Source organism: Phaseolus vulgaris, chromosome 11, assembly GCF_000499845.2.
Source record: "Phaseolus vulgaris cultivar G19833 chromosome 11, P. vulgaris v2.0, whole genome shotgun sequence".
Classification (NCBI taxonomy): domain Eukaryota; kingdom Viridiplantae; phylum Streptophyta; class Magnoliopsida; order Fabales; family Fabaceae; genus Phaseolus; species Phaseolus vulgaris.
Genome location: NC_023749.2, coordinates 44,646,168 through 44,670,582, shown reverse-complemented (window position 1 = coordinate 44,670,582; position 24,415 = coordinate 44,646,168). Strand labels below are relative to the sequence as shown.

At 34.6% G+C, this 24,415-nt stretch overlaps 3 protein-coding genes across 4 annotated transcripts; all 3 read right to left on the bottom strand.

Moving 5' to 3' along the window:
- Positions 1 to 7,075: 7,075 nt before the first annotated feature.
- LOC137808398 (uncharacterized) lies at positions 7,076 to 7,882 on the bottom strand. The gene has a single exon (XM_068609480.1). The coding sequence runs from the start codon at positions 7,880 to 7,882 to the stop codon at positions 7,076 to 7,078; it is 807 nt and encodes a 268-aa protein (XP_068465581.1).
- Positions 7,883 to 8,899: 1,017 nt separating this feature from the next.
- Positions 8,900 to 11,996, bottom strand: LOC137831539 (uncharacterized exonuclease domain-containing protein At3g15140-like). Its single transcript, XM_068639261.1, has 6 exons — positions 11,729 to 11,996; positions 10,563 to 10,765; positions 10,106 to 10,186; positions 9,617 to 9,733; positions 9,374 to 9,497; positions 8,900 to 9,208 (listed from the first exon to the last, which is right to left on the bottom strand). The coding sequence occupies exons 1-6, from the start codon at positions 11,951 to 11,953 to the stop codon at positions 9,008 to 9,010; spliced, it is 951 nt and encodes a 316-aa protein (XP_068495362.1). The 5' UTR covers positions 11,954 to 11,996; the 3' UTR covers positions 8,900 to 9,007.
- A 6,917-nt stretch (positions 11,997 to 18,913) lies between these two features.
- Positions 18,914 to 23,766, bottom strand: LOC137822378 (uncharacterized). 2 transcript variants are annotated; one of them, XM_068627267.1, is made up of 4 exons: positions 23,598 to 23,710; positions 21,430 to 21,543; positions 20,860 to 20,979; positions 18,914 to 19,881 (listed from the first exon to the last, which is right to left on the bottom strand). In XM_068627267.1, the coding sequence occupies exon 4, from the start codon at positions 19,877 to 19,879 to the stop codon at positions 19,163 to 19,165; it is 717 nt and encodes a 238-aa protein (XP_068483368.1). In that variant the 5' UTR covers positions 19,880 to 19,881; positions 20,860 to 20,979; positions 21,430 to 21,543; positions 23,598 to 23,710; the 3' UTR covers positions 18,914 to 19,162. The 2 variants fall into 2 exon arrangements, with proteins under 2 accessions (XP_068483368.1, XP_068483367.1); XM_068627266.1 differs by lacking the exon at positions 21,430 to 21,543 and having other exon boundaries at positions 23,598 to 23,766.
- Between the last annotated feature and the right edge of the window lie 649 nt (positions 23,767 to 24,415).

The window sequence follows — 24,415 nt, the reverse complement described above, 5'->3', positions numbered from 1 at the left end:
GTCGTCAGTCGTCATCAGTTTTATTTTAGCATTTGAATAGTCTAGTTTTAAATGTCATTTATACTATGATTTAAATGTAAATTATAGTATAGGTTTTATGATAAAGAAGGTAGAATTTGAGAAGTCTATTGTAAGACTATTTAGAGAGATTGTATTCTTATTTGAAAGTAGGAGTGAAATAAAATTTATATTCTCTGTTCACAAATATCTTGCTCTGTTTTATTCCCTCAACATCAACAATTGGTATCAGAGCTATTTTCTTGAGGGATCTGTGAGGTTAGTAGAGTGCACCAATAGGAGGAGGATCAAATTTTTCAGCAATGGCACCACCTGTCTTTGATGGAGACAATTATCAAATGTGGAATGTTCGTATGGAGACCTACCTAGAAGCATTGGATTTATGGGAAGCTGTAGAAGAGGACTATGAAATTCAGTTCCCTTCCAGAAAACCCTACGGTGGCACAAATAAAATCACAGAAGGAAAAAAAGATGAAGAAATCAAAGGCAAAAGCATGTCTATTTGCAGTTGTATCTCCTATGGTATTCACAAGGATAATGTCCTTGAAGTCAGCAAAAGAAATCTGGGATTACCTCAAGGCAGAATATGAAGGTGATGAGAGGATTCATGGAATGCAAACCCTGAATCTAATCAGAGAGTTTGAATTGCAGAGAATGAAGGAGTCGGAATCCGGAAAAGAGTACTCGGACAGACTTCTAAGCATTGCTAACAAAGTGAGGTTGCTTGGATCTGTGTTCAAAGATTCAAGAATTGTGGAAAAATTGCTTGTAACAATTCCAGAGAGGTTTGAAGCCACCATAACAACCCTGAAGAACACAAAGGACCTATCAAAGATTTCTCTTGCAGAGCTCTTAAATGCTTTACAAGCACAAGAACAAAGAAGAGCCATGAGACAAGATGGAGCAGTAGAAGGAGCCTTACTAGTCAAACATGAAGGTGGTTGGAGAAACAAAGGTAGAAATTATCCTCCTTGTAAGCATTGCAACAAGTTAGGTCATTCACCGTTTAAGTGTTGGAGAAGACCTGATGCTAAGTGCAACAAGTGCAATCAACTTGGGCATGAAACAATCATTTGTAGAAACCAAAGTGAGCAACAAGATGTAGATGCTCAAATTGCAAATGAGGAGGAGGATGTACTTTTCATTGCAACTGGTTTTTGTAGAAATATTTCAAGTGCATCTTGGCTAATTGACAGTGGCTGCACCAACCACATGACACGTGACAAGGAACTCTTCAAGGAATTGAGAACTACTGATATTAAAAGGGTGAGGATTGGAAATGGTGAACACCTTGCAGTAAAAGGAAAAGGCACAATAGCTATCACAAGCTATAAAGGTATAAAAATCATTACAGATGTTCTTTTTGTGCCAGAGATTGATCAAAATCTTTTTAGTGTTGGTCAATTGTTGGAAAAAGGCTATAAAGTGATGTTTGAAAATAAACATTGCTTAATCAAAGATGTTGATGGCAGAGATCTGTTTAAAGTTGAAATGAAGGGAAAAAGTTGTGCTCTCAATCCAATGGAGGAGGAGCACATGGCCTTTAAATCCAAAGAAAATGTCACAGAAATTTATGTACTTGACTTGAAGAGTAATATTCTCAGTATGGGACAATTATTGGAGAGTGTTGAAGCAAAATTTGATAACCTGGAAAAAAGGTTTACAAAATTGGAAGAAAAATATGTTGATATGGAGAAAGACAAGGAAAGTAGAGCCAATCAAGTTGAAGAACTCCATTTGTTGCTTTTGGCACAAAAAGAAAAGGTGAATGAATTACAATTCAAATTAAAAGCCCCTTTTGGTTCATGTGTTTTACTTGAAAATAGTGGTTTTGATTTAGGAGAAGACCATAAATGGAATGGTGTTGAGACATCATCTGAAAGGGAAATATGGTATAATCATTATCTTCAAAGCTCATTGAAGTCAAAGTCTTTCTTAAATCCTTTTAATTCAAAGGGTGAAAGTGGAGAAGATTTTGTTTGGAAAATTAAAAGTAATTCAATTCAAAATTGAATACAAGCTTGAGCATTTTCGAGTGTGAGCGCTTGAGCAGGCTATTCAACAGTGTGACCGTGAGAACCTTCGTACTCAACGGTGATGGAGTAGTCGTGCCACCATGAGAACGCGAACGTGATAACGTGCAGACCGTGAGTTTCGAATTTCCTTCTGTTTTCAATCTTTGCGAGTCTTTGCGAGTTGAAGACTTAATCCTAGGTTCGGCACCAATCTCGACTCGATTTCTTTCTGTGTTATATTGGTTGAGTTGTGTGTTGTGTAATTTTATTTTTGAAGGCCCTAACACCGTGGTTTTTCTTAGTGGTTCTTAGTGGTTTAAAGGTCTAGCCCTAAATCTTATTTCCTTCTCAATGATATAAGACAATTTCGTAGAGAGGTAAATCCTTTATAAGATATTTTTTACTCTTTTAAGACAATGAGATGTTAGAGAATCTGTTTCATAATAATTTCAATAGTTTGAATTCATGATAGCTTTTTGGTGATTAATAGCTTTGGTAGTTGTGGATGAATAGAACAACTTTTTCTTTTTCTACCTTTGTGTGTTTTGTAACTGTCCACTGCTTATATGTGTTGGTGGCATTTTTGAAGGGACAAATTACCACAAAAATATTTTATCTCTATCACGGTCTTTCAATTCCTGTTATGCATATCCTTGAACACTGGGAATTATTTCAAACTTTTAGGTCCCCTGTCCATTGGGTTCTGTATTCACCTTGGATAAGTTTCATCTCAATCAGTATCAGATTTTAGGTGTTGGGCTACCATGACAGCTACAACAAGAAGTCAACTTAGTATTGAAGAGGTGAAATGCTCTTTTACAAAAAAAAAGATTAATGAGGTCCAATGCAGAAATGCAAGAGAAACTAGAGAAATATATATCTGACATTACATTGCGCTTTCTACATGCATATGATGATCCTCTTCTTTGATACAAGTGACGCAAATTGGCAAAGTTCAAGATTATACTGATGACTCTGAATTAGCCTTGACCTAGGTGACACTACCCTGCTTTGGTTGCTGAATTTTATGGAGTTATATATGCTTTGGAGGAAGCTCAAAAGTTGGGACTAACTAATGTCTGGTTGGAATGTGACTCTGCCTTGGTTTGTGCTGCGTTTACTACTAGGAAAAATGTTCCTTGGATGCTTCATAATCGATGGAATACTTGTCTTAATTACTGTGGAAAAATCAGATTTAAGGTTACTCATATTTTTCGTGAAGGGAATGCGTGTCCTGATAAGTTGACTAATTTAGGATTTATTCATAGAGAATATTTTCATTGGTATAATAGGCTTCCATCTAGTCTGTTCTTAGAATTCTTTATTAATAGGTATAGTCTACCTATGTATCGTTTTTGTTAACATATGGGTTTTGGTCTAGTTCCACCATATTTTTGTATTCTTTTTCTGTTTCTTTTTTTTTTTAATAATATTTTTTTCACGTGATGGCAAATGATTGTTGTTACTTGAGGTGTCAGCCTAGCTGAGATGTCAAGTAGCATAGTGATGCCTAACATGAAAGCTTTTTATATATTAAAAAAAAATAGCTAAGGAGATTGGATTGCACCAGAGGCATTTTCCCAAGACACCAAAGAAAAGAATGAAATTACAAGATACACAAAACTTCATGACAAAAGTAAAGAAAGAGCAAGCTTAGCTAAGTTTTTGTACTTGTTTTATGTTTTGCTTTCTTGATTTTGGTCCAGCTCTTGATGATGTTTCCTATCAAGGTTTTAGCACTCAAATGATGTTCTTCTTTTCCTTTCAAATTCACCTCCAAGAGTAGTCTTCTACTAGCTCTTCCACCAACACCAATAAGAATACCTTAGGAAGAGGTGAGTTTCTTAAAAAAAATTAATAAAATTTCAAACAATTTCAAGCACTTAAAGAGAAACAAAAATTGAAAAGGCTCAATTTAAAATGAACAACATCAAAGGATAGATTTGAGGACAAAAAACAAATGAATTTTAAAGAAAACAACCAACAAATAAGGCAATTTTATAAAGAAAGAACTCAAAAGAAACCTAAAGAATGGATCATGAGAAAATGAAAAGAAAAAGATCACTCAAAGATACTTTTCATGCAATTTAGGTCATACAATTCTCTAAAAGAGCTAAATCATGCATTTAAGAGTGTTGTGAGTTGTCTTGAGCTTTTTTTGCAATTTTTTTTCGCTCATAACTCTCATCCTTCCCTATATATTTTCAATTCTTATATTTTTTTATATTTTTCTTATTAAGACGCCACAATTTTTCTTTTTATGCACTCAATTTTCACAAACAACTCCCAAGATAGGTCAAATTCCCTCCTAACAATCAACAAGTGCATGCATTATGTTCAAACAAGTAATTCAACTTTAGAAAACTAGAAAAGTTATTAGTGGCTCTCGACCTACACCTAAGAACTTAAGAAAATTGTTTAAAAAAATTTCTAATGAGCTAATAGCAAAAGAAGAAATCATTACAACAAAACTAGGCATATAAGATTCGGCTAGTATGTTTTAAGCAAGAAAAGCATGTAAAAAGTTTAGGACTACTCTAAGGAGTTTATGAACATGTTAAGAACTAAATATAACTCTAAATTAAGAAAAATAGAGCTAAGGTACAAAACTTAAATCAAACTAAAATGGCAAAGCATGCAATAGGAAACTTAGCCATGACATTGATTCAAGAAAATTTTGAACTAAGCATTTGAATCAATTAAACATGAAATTGACATGATATAAGCATGAAATTATCGTAGACACAAAACATTCACACAAGACCGAAATCAATACAAAAAGAAGAAAAGAGATGGAGAACTTATCTCTTCAAGACCTTTAAATTCGGCTCATGATGCCAAATTGATGGAAGCGTCTTCATGGGACATTGGAAGGCTTGAAAATTATTCAAAACTTTACAAAGTCTCAAGAGAGAACTCAAAACTTGGCTTCTCTTCCAAGGAAGGATCCTTGGTGAAGAGCCTAGAAAAAGATTACTCCCATTTTGGTGACATCAAAGAACAAGAATAATGTATTCATTTTGCAACTCAAATCATATTCAATTCAAGGTGAATGCACAAGAGGGGTAAGGGATCTTATTTATAGACGCATAAGTCATGAGGGGAAAGGGATCTTATTTATAGACGCATAAGTCATTTTTTCTCTATGATCTGTGGGATGTGGGATTTAAAATGCAACACAAGGATGCACATGAGGAGTCCCACCTCAAGTAAAACAAGGTAAAATTAGGCTAAAATGTACGCTAGTATTGAAGGAGTAGGGTGACCGAATTTTGAGTTAAAAAAACTAGGGTTTTGAGCTTCAATCAAGGCCTAATTGAGGGTGACTAGATTTTGACTTAACAATATAGAGTTTTGACCATCTAATCAAGGTCCAATTGAGACCCAATTGGAGGCCCAATCGAGGCTCACTTATGCTTCAACAAATTAAAAAAATAATAATACCTATAACCATACATGTATCTACAATTTTTTACTAGACTTGAAAGGGGAGGAGAATTATAATGATCTAGACTCCAAAGGAAAAGAGTGTTCTTAACTTCTTCTTCGACCCTTATATTCATGGTGTTTGTCACTGGTCCAATATAAGCTCCTCCAGATGGTATGTGCATACAAGAAGTCTTCAAAAATAGACGAAAATGAGACTTGGAGGTAGATATTTAAAAATGTTTTAATAATAATATACATTAAAACGATTTGTGTATGTATAATCAACATTTGTGTTTTTTTAGTTAAAAATAGAAATTAATGTTTGCATTTTCATTGTCATTACATTTATTAATTAAAAACATCAATTACCAATATTTTCATTTCATATTTTAAATTTTAAACAATTAAAAACTATTTAATTAATAATTTTAAAAAATTAAGTAAAAATTAAATTATTGAGCCAGAAAAATGTACTTATGATCTTAATGTGTGTTTTCTCATTTCAGGAAAAAATTAAATAAGATCTTATTAGATATTGTTTTTTTAAAACCAACAAAAAGTAGTGCAAATCTCAAAATAAAATCCTAGTTGATCTAAAGAAAATAAAAAAGGCAAATTAGTTCGCACTACAATATCATATAAAGTAGTTTTTTTTTTTGAACAGCAATGAATTAATAAAATTATGAGGGGACACTTAAGGGGTGTCCCAACCCTTTACAGATCCATTAGAGGAGGACATCAGCAACACACCTGAGCATAGTAGGGAGCAGGTTTGTACTAGTAAAAACCCCCAACCTCAAAAGTTTGCCTACCCACCATGCTACTGGCCTCAGGCTACCAATGTATAAACAAGATTGGGGTACATTATTCCAAAAACAGGAAAAAAGAAAAGTGGCCAGCACTACCCAGCCCATTGAGCTTTCCTTCATCCATTCCAGCCTCTTCTTACGTGTTCTCCATAAGGCTCCGCCTTTTAGGTGTTTGCTCCCTCCTCCACACACGTGGCAACCACTTAAGGATCTCCAGAAAAGGTGATTCATGGCAGTTGCAACGCGTCATCATACTCACGTACTACTTCCTTCAACATTTAGATAGAGTCTGTACTTGCAAAACTTAACAGAAAAAAATTAGCCAACACAGTTTTCCTGTTGCTCCATCGATATCCTCTGCTGCAGCAAGGTGGCCTTTGACAGGCCATATTCCCCAATCTCTATACTGCTACCGCTGGTGAAGAGTTACATAACCAAGTCTTGCCCCCATAGTAAAACCTTCCAACCATGATAAGCTCCATTGCATCAAAAGACCTTGACAGACTCCATTACAACAGCCTCTATTCCTTGAAACTGTGGCCTTCCTCACCAGGTTCCCACCAGACCGTCTAGCCCACCTGCCCTTAAGAGTACGACGACTTCTAGCAAAAAGGCATCCAAACTCCTGAGGTTTCTTGGTGCAAGTGGACTCACGCCCTGCCACATCTTCACGCGAACAACCCAAGGCCTGCATACACCGAAACCACTTCTGCAGCTAAACCGGATGTGTTGAACCACCAGCTGAATACATAAGCTTCCACTAGCATGCCATCACCCTTTCAAAAAATATGCAATTGTACTCAGTTAAGTGGCTGCAGGAAAGCAGTGATTTGGATTCAATAACCAATCTGAAAAAGCATATAGAAAACCGGTTGCCTTGTATTTCAACCACAACCAGGAAAGCAGTTGGGCTTTTTGAAGGATTTCTTCCACGTCCGGAACCCCACCTCTAAAGACAACCTGATTTCGCTGCTCCCAGATGCTCCTAATGATCGCCACCCACACACCTCTCCACACCTTGTTCTGCTCATTAGATAAGTGGGTTAGGTAGAAGTTTTCCAAATGATTCCCAATCATGTTGCTTTGGGCCCCCACAATACCAATACAGCGGTAGCAGCCATACCATACTCTTTGTGCTACCGTGCACTCTAAGAACAGGTGTTGGGATGTTTCTTGTAGTTGGTTACACATGACATAGATCGGCAAACCCACTAGGACACCTCTCCTAATAAGGTTGGCAATGGTTGGGATTCTATCTAGAATGACTCTCCAGGCGGTGATGAGCGCTTTAGGCATGGCTTTCGCTTGCCATAGAGCACGGTAAACACCATCTACAGGGACATAAGCCGTTTGTTTCGTCAGGATTTGATAAGCAGACTTAACCGAGAAAGCCCCTTCAGGATCCTCCCTCCAAACTAGGCGGTCCTGGGTGTCCTGGCGTATGTTACCCGTATCCAGTATTGACAACAGCTCTTCCTCCAATCTTGCTTCCCATTCGAACCTCTCCCTTCTCCACAGCGGCTTAAATCTCCACCTCCCTTCCTCCCATATTCCTACCTCTCCTACCGTCTTGCCTTGATCATTGGACAAGGAGAATAGTCTCGGAAACATGGATTTTAGACTACTGTTTTGTAGCCACACGTCCTCCCACAGCCTAATAATACTCCCATCGCCAATTTTCCACCCTATCGCTTTACGAAACCATACTTCTTGTTGGTTCCCTTCACCACACACTTTTGCTAGATCCCTCCACCACCACGATTGATATTTCAACCCTACCTGACTACTAGCCGTTTCGGGGCCATTTTAATTTATGTAGTACTTAGCTCATTTTAATTTATGTGTTTCAGGCCCTCGAACCCTGCGCTGGGAAAAGTTTTATACACCCATATTAACAAAATTGAGAAGCAGGGCATATAAAACAATTTATATTTATATTATCCTTGTTGTCCATGACGAGAAAAATTATTCAATCCATAAGAAAGACATATAGAATCAAATTATTCATTTAATTTTATAGATAGTTCATTATTTCTCAAAAGCTAATAAATCATTCTACCAAAATTAACCCAATCAACTTTTTCATAATTATGTTTTTCTTAAATTTAACTTTTTTTCAAAAATATGCTTAAATTAGTGTTTATAACATTTAATTGACTTTTTTTCAAGAATGTACTTCTTAGTTTCTAAAGAAATATTATATTTAATGGATGAATTGCATATCCATTTATAAAAATGGTATTAATGCATGAATTCGATTCATTTTTTATTAACTGGATCAAATTAATTAAATTTTTCATTAATTATTTTAATAATACCAAAATAGAATATTTTATCCCACCCACTATGTCTCGGAATAAATCCAAACTGGTTAAACCTCAGTTTTTGGGTCAAGTGTAGAAACTCAGCATCTCAATAGACACCCAGAAAGTTCATAGTCTCGATGTGAGTACCCAAAACTTCCCTAGAACCAGAACGTTTACTATTATCTAAAAATAACTGTTATTATCTAAAAGGTCCCAATCACTAAAATCTAGCAATAACCGGAATACCAATGAATCCAATTATAGAAATTATACTCCTCTAGCTTCTACAATCTTTTTCTAGTTCAACTTTTATCTAACTGGGTTGTAGGAATGAACAAGAGTTATGAAATTATAGTCCATAATCTGAACATTGAGTCAATTCCATGATTAAAAGTATTAAATAAAGTTACATAGGTCATTGAAAAGGACACTATCCAATACGGTTCTTGAAAAGAAAATTGACTTTTTGAGGAGAATTGGGATTCCTCTTTGCAGTGACCTGGATGAGTGCACCGTCAAGAAGCAAGCGTTGCAATACTCTTGCTATGTTCACAGTGTCATCAATGCCAAGATGATGATTTCCCTTCAATGGTATTTGCAGTTCCTTCATCATTGTAACCATTCCTGTGGCCTGTTACCCGTTATAAAGAGAAGCACACAATAAGTTATATATTAGGATTAATAAAAATGAATGTAAAGAAAAAAATTGAATTCATCCGAGTTTTGTTTGCATGATGCAAAAATGAATAAATTCTATTGTAGTCATCTGCCAATTCTGAACATTTAGAGAACTCACCCTCCTATTATAAAAGTTCAAATAGACATCTTTGAGATTAACCCACTCCATAAAATATGGAGGAAGCTTTATCTTCGACACTTCACATTGCTGAAGGGCCTTAGTTTTCAAATCCCAATTCCCACTGCAAAAGCAAAAGATTTTGATTTAGAAGAACAAATTCTGTTATTCAAGTTCTAGATATACAGGGCAGGAAACTAATGCATCATTAGAAATAAAACAAAAGAGTTATAGAAGTTAAACCATGTTACAAATGCTGCAGAAGTAAGTTCTGCACCCATCCACAACCGATTCCGCGTCAACCAAACTCCAAATTGTTGAATAACCTCCGTAAATGGTATTGCTGTATCATGCCAAACTCTGAAAAAAAAAAATCAGTATGGCTATAGTGGGACTGTAGGTAGCAGAAGTAGGTAATATTCCCTTGGTAACTGATACAATAAAATGATTTTCGTTGTAATGGCTAGTAGCTAGCTTTTCACCAGTCTAACTCATTGTTCATTATAGGATATTTTCAAATCATAAAGCTCTACAAATGTTACTAAAAGCATAAACCTTAAAAATTACTATAACTAATAGCATCAATTTATTAAATAACTACATGAAGAAGGGGAATTGGAGGATATAATTGTTTTTTATATTGTATGTGACAACAAAAATGAAAACAGAAGATTGCATGTGGATCAGAAGTATAAATCAGGTAGATTAGTAAAGGCAGATTAAGCTGCATACTTGTGAACTCCAAACTTCCCATATTTGTTCTCAATGTATTCGTTTATTCTCCGTTCACCCATTTTTGAGGGTCTCACAAACCTGTTAAAGGATCAACGCAAAAGTAAATTGTAAGATAACAAAAAATAATAATCTTCATTTATAAATTATATTTTTTAAATTCAAGAGAGACTAACCTATCAAAAATATTAATATCATATAAGATTATAACTCACAAGCCATCTTGTTGCATTAAAGGTATAAACTATTAAAAAAACTAACATCCTAATTATATCTTTGTATAATTTGATATTGAACCCTCAAAAACATTATAGTCTAAGAATGCAAATTATATTCTTTTTAGAACTATAGAAAAGAACAAAAAGTAAAACAGTATTAGCAAAAGTAAAATAGAATATCTCAGGCAATCACTGAACACTGCACCTGTTAGATATGGTATAAAGTGGCAGATCAAAACCTGTGGAATATGTCTTCAACTTGCAATGTTTTGGCACTAATCATTAGAACTGGAAACTCAAGAATCTCAACCCTACCCTCTAAATCAAGCACAAGGAAATAGTCTAGATTCTGAGGACGTATTTTGTTCAACTCAGCAATGTCCACTTGAAGGTCACTGGAGCAATCATGATTAAACGTCTCAAGGTGGATAGGATCATCCATCTGCAAATTTGAAGAAAAGAAAACAATAAAACCATTTATTCCGCTGTCAGGTCATGATTACACAATACATTTAATTTAACATGACATGACAAAAAGATGAAGCTGATTCCTATGTAACAATATCATCTTCCAAACCTACAATTAAATGACTTAACTAGCTATCTTCCCACACAGCTTGGTTCACATCAAAACTTCAAAAACAGAAAGAATAATGTAACGACACCAGGTTTCCCCTCTGAGCACATGATTTGGACCTAATCAAAATCATAAATGGAACGGAAAAAATGAACAAAGGCATGGATATGATATACTTCTGCATGTTCATACTTTATAAAAACATTCATTTGTCCATCAAGAATTTTTCATACTACGAGAGATGAGTGAATTTTAACCATAAATCACAAAGTTATCTAACTTTTTTAATTGACGATGTAATACATTAACTCAAGTAATAGGAACCCAGGAACTCCAATGAGTTCGAAGAACAAAAGGTGCAGGAAACTGTAAACACGAAAAAGTTTTGAGGATCTTAATTAATAGAGAATGAGATACAGAAACATAGTCTTACAATTGAAGTCATTAACCTCTCCTTCAGCCACAACAACAATTCATAGATTAACTAATTAACAAACTCTAAAAATAGCTACTCTAACACGATTGATTATTAAATAATTTTTCTAAAATCAACATATGGTGTCTAATTCATATCCACTCCCCTTCCCTCACTTTTATTCAAAAATAATTTTCTTATTACATATATTCTCTCTATAGATAATAAGGCGGTGATGAACTACGCTACTGTGCCATGTCATCATTTACCATTGAAACAATTGATCAAACACATAGCATGCAAACCAAAAGGGTCTCCCAGAATTTTGCAAAGCTTTAAAATTTGAACAGGAGAAAGACTACTCAGAAACCGAAATGAGGTAAAAAGTTGATGGGTCATAAAAGAGTTATAACCTTGGTGCATTTTCCCTGGCAATGGTACAAGCATATGGGTTTCCAGCGAGAGTGAGGGTCGTGGAAAGAAGGGGTCTCGGAATTGGAGAAAGAAGCAGATAGTGTGAAAGAATGCGTTCGAGGAAGTGAAAGGTTGGTAGGGTGCAGAATAAGAGGAGAGAGGGAGAAAAACATAGGATTACGGTGTGACAACATCTTTGCCAAACATCCTCTCAGAAGCGCCATAGCTCTTCACTCAGTTTGCTTTCAAACTAAATATTTTTCTCTTATACAATATACTCTTAATGTATACTTTATATACGTATATACTTTTTACTAGTGGAAATACGGAATATATGTACACAATTTTTTATGATAATGAAATAAATAAATAAATAAAATTATATAAATTATAATTATAATAAAATTTATAAGAAATAATTATTTGTTTCTTATTTTATATAAAAAAAAGTTATTTATTAAACTACAGAAAAATACATGTTAGTTTCGTATTTTTCTTGTTTTTAATTTTTTTTAAAACAAATGTGCATATTGCTAAATGAAGTGAAAGTTTAATTTTCAAACTTACTTTTAAAAAAATAATTAAATTATGATTTTAATAAGTGGAAATAATTATGAGTTTTAAAGATAAAATGCTAAAAAACATAAAAACAGTTATAAAAAAATATCATTTTTATTAATAATTAATTATAATTAAAATAATTGTATTGTCGTAACTTAGACGATGACTGGTGACTCATAACTGAGTTTGGGTTATAAGATATTCTCCGATTATCCATAGGGTGAATTCTGGATTCAGGTCAGACTTAAAAGGATTAAAAAAAAATTAAGATTTTGATGTGAAATAACTCAACCAAGATCACAGGATCAGTATTAGAATCAATATTAGTATGAGTAATTGACAACAAAATCACATAAGTATTTGTGTAGACTATAATTCTTAGGAGTAATAGAATCAAAATATTGTTAAAATCATGATATTCTAGTAAATCCACGGTAAAAGTTGTTGTAAAATCAGTGAGATAGGAAAGAAAATTTCATCCCTAGTGGTGCCTCGTGAAACTTTCCTGGACAAAAACCCCCATTGGGAAAAAATGTAGATGGTAAAGAATACACCTATTACATCATCTAGCTATAGCAAAATTTTAAGGGAGTTGTATTCCACGTTCTCGGTATGTTCCGCCGATCCAAATGCTCTATCTGGTAGGCTTCATTGTGTAAGCTTTCTTGCATCCGGAAGGGCTCTTCCTAGTTTGTTGAAAATTTCCCTTTTGAGTCTTTCCAAGCCTTGTCTTTCATCTTTTATACTAGATCTCCTGTTTGAAATGCCCTTGGCTTGATTTTAGCTTTATACCGTCGAGCTGCTCTCCGCTTGCATGCTTTTTCTCATATCTTAGCCTTATTCGTAACTCCTATGAGAGGTTTAACTCAGTTCACATACATTCATTGTTAAGGTTAAGATCCGTAAAATTCCTTCATATAGTCGGCTCGCGACTTCTACTGACAACATGGTGTTAGTGTCATAAATCAAGTTGTATGGTGTCTTTTCGGTCGTCGAGTGCGATATTAGTGCCCATAGTGCTTCTAAGAGCTCTTCAACCCACCTTCCCTTGGCCACCCCAGGTGCTTTTTTAATTTGATCCAGATTAACTTGTTTGCGGTCTCAACCTGCTATTTGTTTGAGAGTGTTTGACTGAGCTCGTCTTATGCTTAATGTCAAGGTTGTCGTAGAACTCACTGAATTTTCAGTCAGTAAATTGTTTCTCATTGTCCATGATGAACGAATGCGGGATCTCGAACCTGAAAATTATGCTCTTTCATACGAAATTTTGGATCTGCTTAGTTGTGATTTTTGCAAGGGGTTCGACCATTATTCACTTGGTAAAATAGTCTACAACCACGAGCAAGATTTTTCTTTGTCTCGGAGTTGGGGGAAAAGTCCTACTATATCCATTTCTCATAGTGCAAAAGGTTAGGGGGGACTAATCTCTCGGGGATCATGAGGGAGTTGGTGTATTAAGTGTCTGTTTTCTTGGCAACTTTTACATCTTTTAACAAATTCAACACAATCAGATGGTAGGATTCTTTGGGGTAGGCTTGTTGAGGTTAGTATAGTCAGTACTCATGCACCATTTACCATTATTTTTATTGACGAAGACCATGTTTTCCAACCATGTGGTGTATTGGACCTCTTGGACAAAACTAGCTTGAAGGAGTTTCTTGACCTCCTTATCCGTTGTGAGTAGTCTCTCTTCCTCTAACCTCTTCTTCTTTTGTGAAATGGTTTTTTCTTCTTTGCACACAGATAGTCAATGTGAAATTATATGAGGGTCGATACCCAGCATGTCGACTACCAACCATAAAAATAAATCATGGTTTTTTTACAACATTGTCATGAACGCCCCTTTCTCGGCTTTAGTCAGGCTTGCCCCTAATCGGGTATCTTGGCCTTTTTCCTCACTTGCCATGTGGTTGCTTCTTCCTTGGGTTTCATTATGTCACAATCATCAAATCTCGTGTCTAGGTTGATCATCGCGAGGACCTGATTCACATAGTGTTTGTGATCTCTTTTAGGTCCTTAGGGAACAACTTTAGGCTCGCGACATAACATTCTCATGTAGTCTTTTGTTCCACATGCAACATTACAACATTTCCATGCTCCGAAGGAAACTTGGCGAGATGTTGGGTTAAGACTATGGCTTCTAACTTGTTTAGTGACGGTCTCTAGAGGAGGATGTTGTACGAAGTGTTTGCATCCACTATGAGTACCTCACCTTGATTGTTTTATATCTTTGGTTCCCTTCGCCAAACTTCATGTACAAGTCAATGTATCCCTTGGTGTCCACCTGCTCTCCCGAGAATCCAACAATTTGCTCATCATAGGGAATTATGGCTTTTATTGACAATCCTAGTCGCTAAAATGTCTTTTAGTACAATATGTTGACCAAAATCCCCTAATAAACAAGTGTCTTCAATTACGTCAAAGTTCGCCACCTCGACTATAGTAACCATGGGATCATAGTATTTGGGGTCAATGCCTTTGAAATCGTCATCCATGAAAGTTATTGCTGGTAGGCTCATTCGAGGCCTTCCGACTACAACGTTTACAAACTGAATTTTCGTAAGTGTCTATTATAGGAAGAGTAAGTTGTTCCTCCACTAGCGAAGCCACGTGATATAATACTAATAAAACCTCTCAATGGTGTGTCACAATTCCTATCTCGACTTTTATCCCTTCTCGGCACAAACGTTTTTTACCATCTTCTCGGTCCCTGCTGATCCTCCATTATCGACAGGTTTCCTCATATTTTCTTTGAAAAACTAGCATAGGTGATCAACCTACACTAGTTCCTCAATCTTGTCCTTGAGTGCTACACACTCTTCTCTGTTATGGTCATAGTTACGATGGTAGCGGTAGTGTTTAGACTGATACTCATTAGATGGGTTTGGGCCTTTCTCGATGCTGACAACAAGTCGACATTTAGTTCTTCTTCAAGCACTCATGCTCAGTTCGCATTGAGTGACGTATATTGTGGAAGTGGTGTGGGCGAGGAATCTCCTTGACTCTCCTTAGCGGCAGTGGTGGTCTATGGCGAGCCTTTTCATAAACTTGCAATTTTGTCGGATCCTCCGACAACCTGACTTTGTTGTGGAACCCCTTCAATTCCTCAAGTTGCATAAACTTCACCGCTCTTGGTCACAACTCATTTATGTTCACAGTTGGCTTTTCACACAGGTTAAACGAGAAAGGTCCCAATTTAAGTACAGTTACCATGTGATGTATGACAACCTCAGGATTGAGGTTTCGTATACTGAGAGCAACCTTCCCAAACATTTCCATGAAGGCTCGCAGTGACTCTGCTTTCTTTTACTTGATGTTTACTAACATGATTGACATTAAGTGATGGAGACTGCTCATTGTGAAGTGCACCCTAAACTTCATAACTTAGACTGCTCTTTCCAGGCAATCGTCAAAGAAAGAAATAGTGAATTTATTCAAGATAATTATGTACTTACGTCAAAATAATCAATGGATTGAGACGGGATGCACGTGAACCAACTCAATGCGGCTCCTTTCAAGGACGACACGAAAACTCTAAAAGAGTGCATCATCCGTTGTGTATAGACTGACTTGCATGAAATATGAATCAATGTGTTCATCAGGGTTAGTAGTACCATCGTACTTGTACAATGCAAGGGTTTTCTAGTTTTCAAGGAGGACGACCTCCATTATAGCCTCAATGAAGGGGTTTCATCGGAATGAAGTACCCAAACTACTAGTTGACAGAAGTGTTTTGGTATGGATGTAACGAGAATTGTCGACTTCTTGGGTTCTCAATGTGGTGTCTTTAGGTTCCTTACTCAACAACGACATCGTGCTGCTACTTTCCAACTTCTGCTTCATTTGGCTATTCTTGGCTCTTAGGGCATCCATCTTCCGTGTTTTTCCTCATAAGGGTCTCTAATTCCTTTCTCATTTCCAACATAATCATCAGCGGGTCTTCTTAATGATTTTCTACTTCCGAAGTGCGTTTATTGTTCCCGGAGATGGTTATCATGTAGTCCCGTAAGGTAGTCTTTGATCCCACAATGGACGCTAAAATGTTCTTGTAGAACCGGATATTTCTTATGCTTGATGTCTTCTCTTTTGATCTTCAGTATCACAGTCTCTTGGTCTTTCGGTCAATGTTGTCTCAGTTCCTCAATCATTCAGTCCTCAAATTAGGAGTACCAACAATTACACTTTGATGGTCAAATCAATTCGAGTCCGAGTATAAAATTTGGTACTTATATAAGAGTTAGAATTTTATTACCTTTATCTTTGAAGTGTTTATCTATTTATAATGATAGATTTAAACTCGTAAGAAAGATTGTGGTAGAACTATGTAAACCCAACTAGTTCTAATCTAAGTCCAAGAAGTATTTACTCTTCATTCTTTATTGATAATGTTTGAATCATGGATAGTTGATTAACCTATTGTGGTATCAAGAGGCCGAAACCAAGAACGATCTCGACTTCTCAACATCAACCTTCTATTCAGTTGAATCATGAATCATTATTAGTTCCAATCAACTTGCAACTCATAGATTCAATTCATTAGGTGGAATTCTTCTCGGCTTTATCAATGAAAGGCACCGATGAACAATGAATGCAGTGCTTGCCGCTTCAATTCACTTCAATTCCTGAGAAACCAAACTTCACAATGTATTTTATCTAGGCATCGTACATGCTTGAACATGTGATTACGGTAAGCATAAAAAAGTGACCACAAAATTTACCACACGAAATTCAATTATTTAATTCATTACGAAAATGTAGGATCGAAACAGTGATGATCAAAATATAAGGATTGAACTCAGTATTATGGATAGTTTTGGACAATTTTCACGGATCAAATAAGAAAAATAGAAAATAAAGACTGTGATTAGAAATAAAGAAAGGGCTGCTTCTTCCTGCACCTCCATACCTTCTTGTGTCTTTATGTATTCCAAAATTACCCTTTTTTAATATTCCAGATTACATAATCTGGAAGACTTTTGTGATTAGTTTTTGGATTATATAATCCGAAAATCTTTTCTATACATAAGATTAGCTTCTGAATTATGTAATTCAGAAGACTTTTTTTTCAGATGTGTGATTAGCTTTTGGATTACATATTCCGAAAGTTTTTTTCTAAATATGAGATTGACTTTCGGATTATGTAATCCAGAATATTTCCAGATTACATAATCCATGGGCTTATTTCAAATCCAAAAAAAAAGTTCTGGATCTTATAAATCTCAAGAACACTTCCGGATCCAAAAACATCTTCCGGATTATGTTTGGAGGTGGTAAAAAAAAGATAAAATGATATTTTTACATTTAATATGGGGTGGTACAAGAAGGTATGGAGGTGTAGGAAGAAAGAGTCTAAAGAAAGACGTCATAATGAATATTAATAAGTCGAGAAAAAATCACCTTTTACGGAAAATTTCTTCCATCAAAGCTAAGCTACAATTTCTCAAAAGTGTATATTATAAACATGAGTCTACAAAACAATCATGGTTTTTTTTCTTTCTGCATCCATTAAATTTGAACCTCCACCATATTATTGAAGCAAAATGACAAAAATACCTTTTTTACTTTTTTAAAAAGGTGGAGGATGTTAGAATGTATTTTCGTTTTTCAAATTGTATGTTTCAATTCTGGATTTTTAATTCCGGAATGAAAGACAATTCTGAAATTTCAAAAAAGTGATAGAGTGCAGGTTAGAATTGATTGGGTGCAATAAGCAAAAGCCAACAATACTTTACCGTATAAACCTAAGACCCAAGGTCTACTAAGTAGATTTCATTTAATAAGCTACATAAAATCCTATTAGAAACAATTCTCTAAAAAGTCTCTAAATTACAACAAATTACAAAAATTACAAGAAAATAAATTAAAAATTAAAATATGTTATTGACCTCTTCATATCATGTTTTGACAATAAATAATACTCTGTTTTGATTGTCGAACAGAGTTAACTAATGTTTAGCAGATCGTTCAAATCCACAAGTTTGTATAGCCAAACTTAAGTCTTAGAGGAAAGTCATAGACACAATTTGAAAAAGAGTCAACTATGTACAAGATCGGATGCAAATAGCACAAAACTATTGATCTAGATAGACAAATATCACAAGAAGGGTCAAATGCAAAAATTAGATGTAACTTGTAAGTTGTATTAAAGCCGTGGAAACAAGATACAAAGAAAAGAAGATGTTCTCATAGAAGCATTGGACGCAAGTTCCATAAGACCTAACCAGTCTAAAGAAGCCTTAGATTCAAGCTACAAGGTCAACACATTAGACAAAGTTTAAGCTTGTGATGAACAAGTATAAATCAACTTGTTCAGTGTTGCCCTCTACTATAGGATCTATTTCTTTTACTTATTCTCCAAGCATTTTGTGAAGATTATTGTAAAGTTGATTTATTTTTTTACTGGTATATGAAATTCCATCCCAGGATAGAAGGGCTTTTTATAGACTCCATGAAATACACATATACCCAAAAGTATTTTTTATCTTTAATTAGATACATCCGTGGTATTCAATGCGTACGACAATTACAGAGCAGTAGTCTATATGCATTTTCACACTTTTCGACAACTATATTATCCATCATTCGGTCCAGATTTCATCACTGTAAGAAACAAGGGCATAAAATAAGCACTAAAATCATGTATGTCCTGTGTTTTCCTTTGTTTCTCAATCCCTTTACACAATTCTCTTGAACAGATGAGAATCCTATGTTGCAAAGATAATTAATTCATGGCCTCGTCATTGTACCAAATGAAAAAAAAAAAATCTACATAGCAGCAAAAGAGGCTTCGAACTTCTAAATACTAATACTAATACTTGAAAGTAAACATAGTTGACAGAACAATCTTAAACCTACGTAAAACTGAATGAACACTAAGTACTTCTATTTAATGACAAGTCAGCAATTTCAGCAACAAGATCATCGAGTGAGCTGTCCTTCATGTCCATCCACTTCACTGAGTCATCAGAAGATGATGGCACTGTTTGAAAGGAATTATCTGATAGGACTTTTTCCAACTGGTTAACCAGTTCACCTTCCTCAGATGGAATATCTAAATCCCAAATTTTGAAGATATTGTCAGCGAGTTGCTCCATCTCATAAGAGGAAGAATCCAGATCAAGTCCAAAATCAATTGTTTTCTTCTCCTCCAGGTTTTCATTATAAGTTGGCAGAAAAGGATTGAAAGATGGCAAGTTGGCACCCGTTTCATCATCTGGAATTTCATCAGTGCTTGTTTCTACTGCTACACGTAGTGGGTTAACATTATATGTTGAAGACGACTCAGAAGTTGAAGACGACTCAGAAGTTGAAGATTGCTGATTATGTTCCACAGTAATACTTTCAGAACTAATACAGTGGGGAGGAATTTCTGTGTCTTTTCTGAAAAATTGAGAATCGGAACTGATAATTTCTAATAAAGCACTTCTCAAAGGGACCCAATCAGTTTCTGAAATACCAGAATCTTTAACTAGGCAGGAATCAGCCCAAGCAAGATCTTCTTGAGAAAGAACAAGATTCTGCCGGGATGCTATTGAATTGAGAATAGCAGAAGAAAGTGAAACTTCACTCTCTGCATCTTCGACATCCATTGCTACAAGTTCATAGAAATAGATGTAAGCAAAAAGAAGAAAGAAAGAGTAGGGCCGTGTGTGGATGAAACTGAATCAATGAAACACAATATAGTAACTTCTTTCATAAATATGGCAATCAAGATCATGCTTTTAAAGTTATGAATAGTAATTGACATGAAATAGCATCTCGTGACTAGAAAGATATGAAAAAAAAATTCTTGTTCCATGTCCATTGTTGCATTCACCAATGCAATCAGGCAAGGAAATCCAGGAACAAACAACCTCATATCACTTCCAAAATTGATAAACCCGATGGGTGCTACAAACTAACATCGAAATGTCTAGATGTTGGTTTTCTATTGACTGAACGAGCATTGTAGCACTTTTCCAGTTGAAAGATAAAATAAAATTCAATTTGTTGATCTTCATAGATTTACGCACAAACAAAAGAAAAAGTTCCATGACTGCACAAGATCTTCCAAAAAGATATAAAATTATATATAAAGATATACATGCGATAAAAAGGAAACACCCACAGATAATGAAAATCTTCTAAATGAACATTGAACTAAACTTAAACTGAATATTTATATTCATAAGTTTACATGTCATAACCAAGGTAATTGAATCAGGATACGAAGAGTGAACAGGAAAGACTATTTTATGAATTGTGTATCAAACCATATCGTGAGTCGTATTATTCATGATCAATAGTAAACATGATATATGTATATGTGTGTATGAAAGACATGTAAAAGCTCAAATTCATGATCAATAACTGTTTATACTTGCAGTCCAATTAACTATCTTTCGACAAAAAAAAAAAACTCTAAGCTATGTACAATTCATGAAGATTCCCAATTAACTATTTAAAATAAACAAAAATAAAAACTAATAATAGAGGACTCTTAAAACCTAAGGTGACACACATAACCTTCTACATGTGAGTTTAAAAAAAAAGCCATGTAAATTTTGATGGCAGTTTGAAAGGCCCATACCTGAATGTTGAACCCTAAACGCCACCTTCTATCCCTATATCAACTCACCAGATCCAACTTCTCCCACTTCAGACTGGAATACCCTCAACGAGTATGCAATGCATACGGCACAACACAAACCTGACACATAAGGAAGCTGTAATTGCCATTTTCATGGTCTCTGCAACATCATCAGCATCACACTTTCATTTCCATTCAAACACCACAGTGCCAAAATGATGCGATTCATTTGGAGATCACAATTCATGTCATATTTTAGTGATTTGTGTGATACATCGAACAATTCAGACACAAAAACAATACTCATCATCACGATTCACAGTGCCAAGCTTCCAAACTGTATGGAATCAGTAGTATCATAATAACTATTACTGTGCAAAACTAACTATCGTGGTCATAACTAATACGTCCAAAACAACTCATAATCAATCACTTAATAAAAAACATAGGAAACTATATTAAAAGTGACAAAAATTGGAGAATGAAAAACAAAAATGTACATTAGGGGGAACAGATGCGAAAAATACGAAACAGAGGAACGAGGTCAAGCCAAGAAAAACAAAGACTTACTGAGGCAAAGAACGGTTGCTGGATACCTCAATTTAAGATTCAGAACAGGAGAAGAAGCTTAGCAGGAATAGGGGAAGAACAAATCCTAGGGATGAAGGAGTCATGCAAGAATGACTGAAATCAGAAGAAATATACCTTTGCAAGGTCAAGAAATCTGGGTTTCAAACTAAAATATAAAAGCTGACCCCGAAATGCAAAACACAACACTGTTGACAAACCACTATTTTTTCTCACAGAAGATTGCAAGATCTGGTGCGATACACAATTAGAGGTTTTTTCTCATGATTAACATCTTTGATTTGACTTTTATTTTAGTAATAACGTTATAAATTTAAATTTTATTCCATAAATATCCATGGAATTAAATGGTTTAAGTGATCATTATATTTAAGGATATTACTCACAATTCAAGAAATAATATTTTCAACTATGCAAGTTATATTGTTTCAACCAATGAGTATAGCTTATATGGTTAATAAACCGATTGATGCATCCACTTTCACAAGAAATGCGGGGAGGTCTCAATAAATTAAAGATACAGAAAAAATAGCAATGAATACATTAGAAAGCAGGTCTATGTTTCTTATAATTATGACAAAAAATCTCCATTTATTTCTTATATATAAGGGACGGGAAGTATATAATACAAACTTACACATATAAATAATGAACAAATCACCCAAATTAAAGAAATGTATGATTATAGTAACTCACAATTTACACTCACAATCGTCATCTATTTAGGACCAAAAAGAACAGAGGAATGAAGTCAAAAATTGAAAGATGATGGTGAAATGAATGAAAAGAATAACAAACTAGATAAAAATAACATGTGAACTAGGAAGTTTAAAAGAGGACGGATGAGCAGAACACATATAAAACAGTTTTATAAAATCTGAAGGGAGAGAACTAAAAACAGAGGTAAACTTTCGTTGAATGTTTTAGCCAAAAAAATATCCAAACAATGGTGTTCCATGGGAGGTGGTAAAAATTGGTTTTTGAAGGCTATAATATGGAAGTTCAACTATAGTTGCAAGTAGCAGCTATTTTGGTGGTCACTACTGAATCCTAATGCAGTCCACGGCAGCTCCACTCCACTAAAGAGCATTATTGGCTACAACACATATAGCAATAAAAATAATGCAGAAAACACATCGTCAAATCAAAATTTCTAATTTCTGTTGAATTCAAAGAGTACAATATGAAACGGGATGAAATAATGAATTGAACAACCGCAAATTATACTCTTATTCAAACCCAGATCTCAAAAGAGTAGAGCAAGGTGAATCCTATTTATGGCCAAAAATCTATCAAAGCTAGAAATTACATAGCATCAATTACATAGAAAAAATTACACTCGTGACCTAAAAAATCAACCCTTCAGCAAACCCATTCAGAGCAAGGACTTTTTAAATGGTTAGATGTAATAATCAGCAGACAGAGATATCAGAATTTCACTACCAAAACTAAATCTCAGGCCATCCAGATTAATGCTAAGTCGCTAAGCAACTCTGCTGAAAGGGAAGCTACACACAATTTGTCAAAGAGTTGTTGCTATTCAGTGCCTTGTGTATTACTAAATCTGGCAACCAAACAGATGAAAAATAGAAGAAGATTTCCCCACCATTCAAAAATCAAAAGGGACTGTGATATCCCCTCAAGGCCTATGCTCATCCTTCTCCATTTTTTTCCTTATCCTTCACAATATCCAATACACGGTTGCTACAACAACACTTAAACATTACCGCAAGCACCTCCCTCCCCAAATTTGACTGCACTTAAGTATCGCAATTATTCTAATAATTTCCACGCGATAACAAATTTTATAACCAAAAATCATCACGCAAGAAAATGAAAAGTAAAGTTGAACATTTGAAATAAGCAAACAAGAACCCCACAATAAAAAAAGATAATTTAAATTCAATTCCAACATTTTTCTGTGATGAGAAGAAAAAAAACACTAAGGGCTATGAACTTGAAATCGATGATTACGTTCTCACCGACAACAACGAAGAAAGAACAAATTACGAACAAAAATTAGAACTCTACATCAAAATTTTCAAACAGAGATAAATAGATAAATAGAAATTGAAAACATAGAAAGAGAGAGAGAGAGAGAGAGAGAGAGAGAGAGAGAGAGAGAGAGAGAGAGAGGAAGGAAGAGAAACCTTTTTCAGGCGCAGAAAGAAACGACGTCGCAGCGGCAACCACCGTCTCTGCGTCTACGTAAATATGTTTATTCTTTTTAACTTTTGCTGAGATCAACACACAACTGTGGTGTAAAATTATAGCTACTGTTAACCATTTTAAGCGAAATTTATACCGTCAAAAATGAAGAATTATATTTTTAGTTCTTTATTTTTTATATCAAACTTAGGTTTGTGTCTACTAAGTAATCTATTATAATTTTAAAATGAGTCACGTATGTTTAATGTTAAAAAATTAATTAAATTGAATCAATAATTATTTTTAATAAAGGTGTAGGAATTTATAGGAAAATAAAATATATTGCTGTTGGTTTGTTGGTTTCAAAGTTGGAAATGATTTAGGTGATATCATTTTATCATATAACTCTTTCCATTCTGAGATTTCACAAATTCAATTTTAATTTACATGATTAAGTTTTGAAGAAAAAATGTGTATAATAAAACTAGTTTTTTTTAATCCTTGGGATGCACAGGACTTTTTATAGTAGAATTTAATAATTACTAATTATAAATAAATAATAACATTATTTATCATCCCAATTTAATATCCAAAATATTGATAAGAATTAGTAAACTGAGTAGTTAAAAATACATAATAAAGTTGGATGTAAGAATATGAATTACCATTCAAATTTTATTTGCAGAATCATTTTATGCAGTATATTGAGTTTAGAAGAGATTAAAGGAAAAAAAAAAACTGTGCAAGTAATCATTGTATATTAATTGTAATAAATAAGAAAACATTGTTGATAATAAACATTTAATTGAATAACCAATTA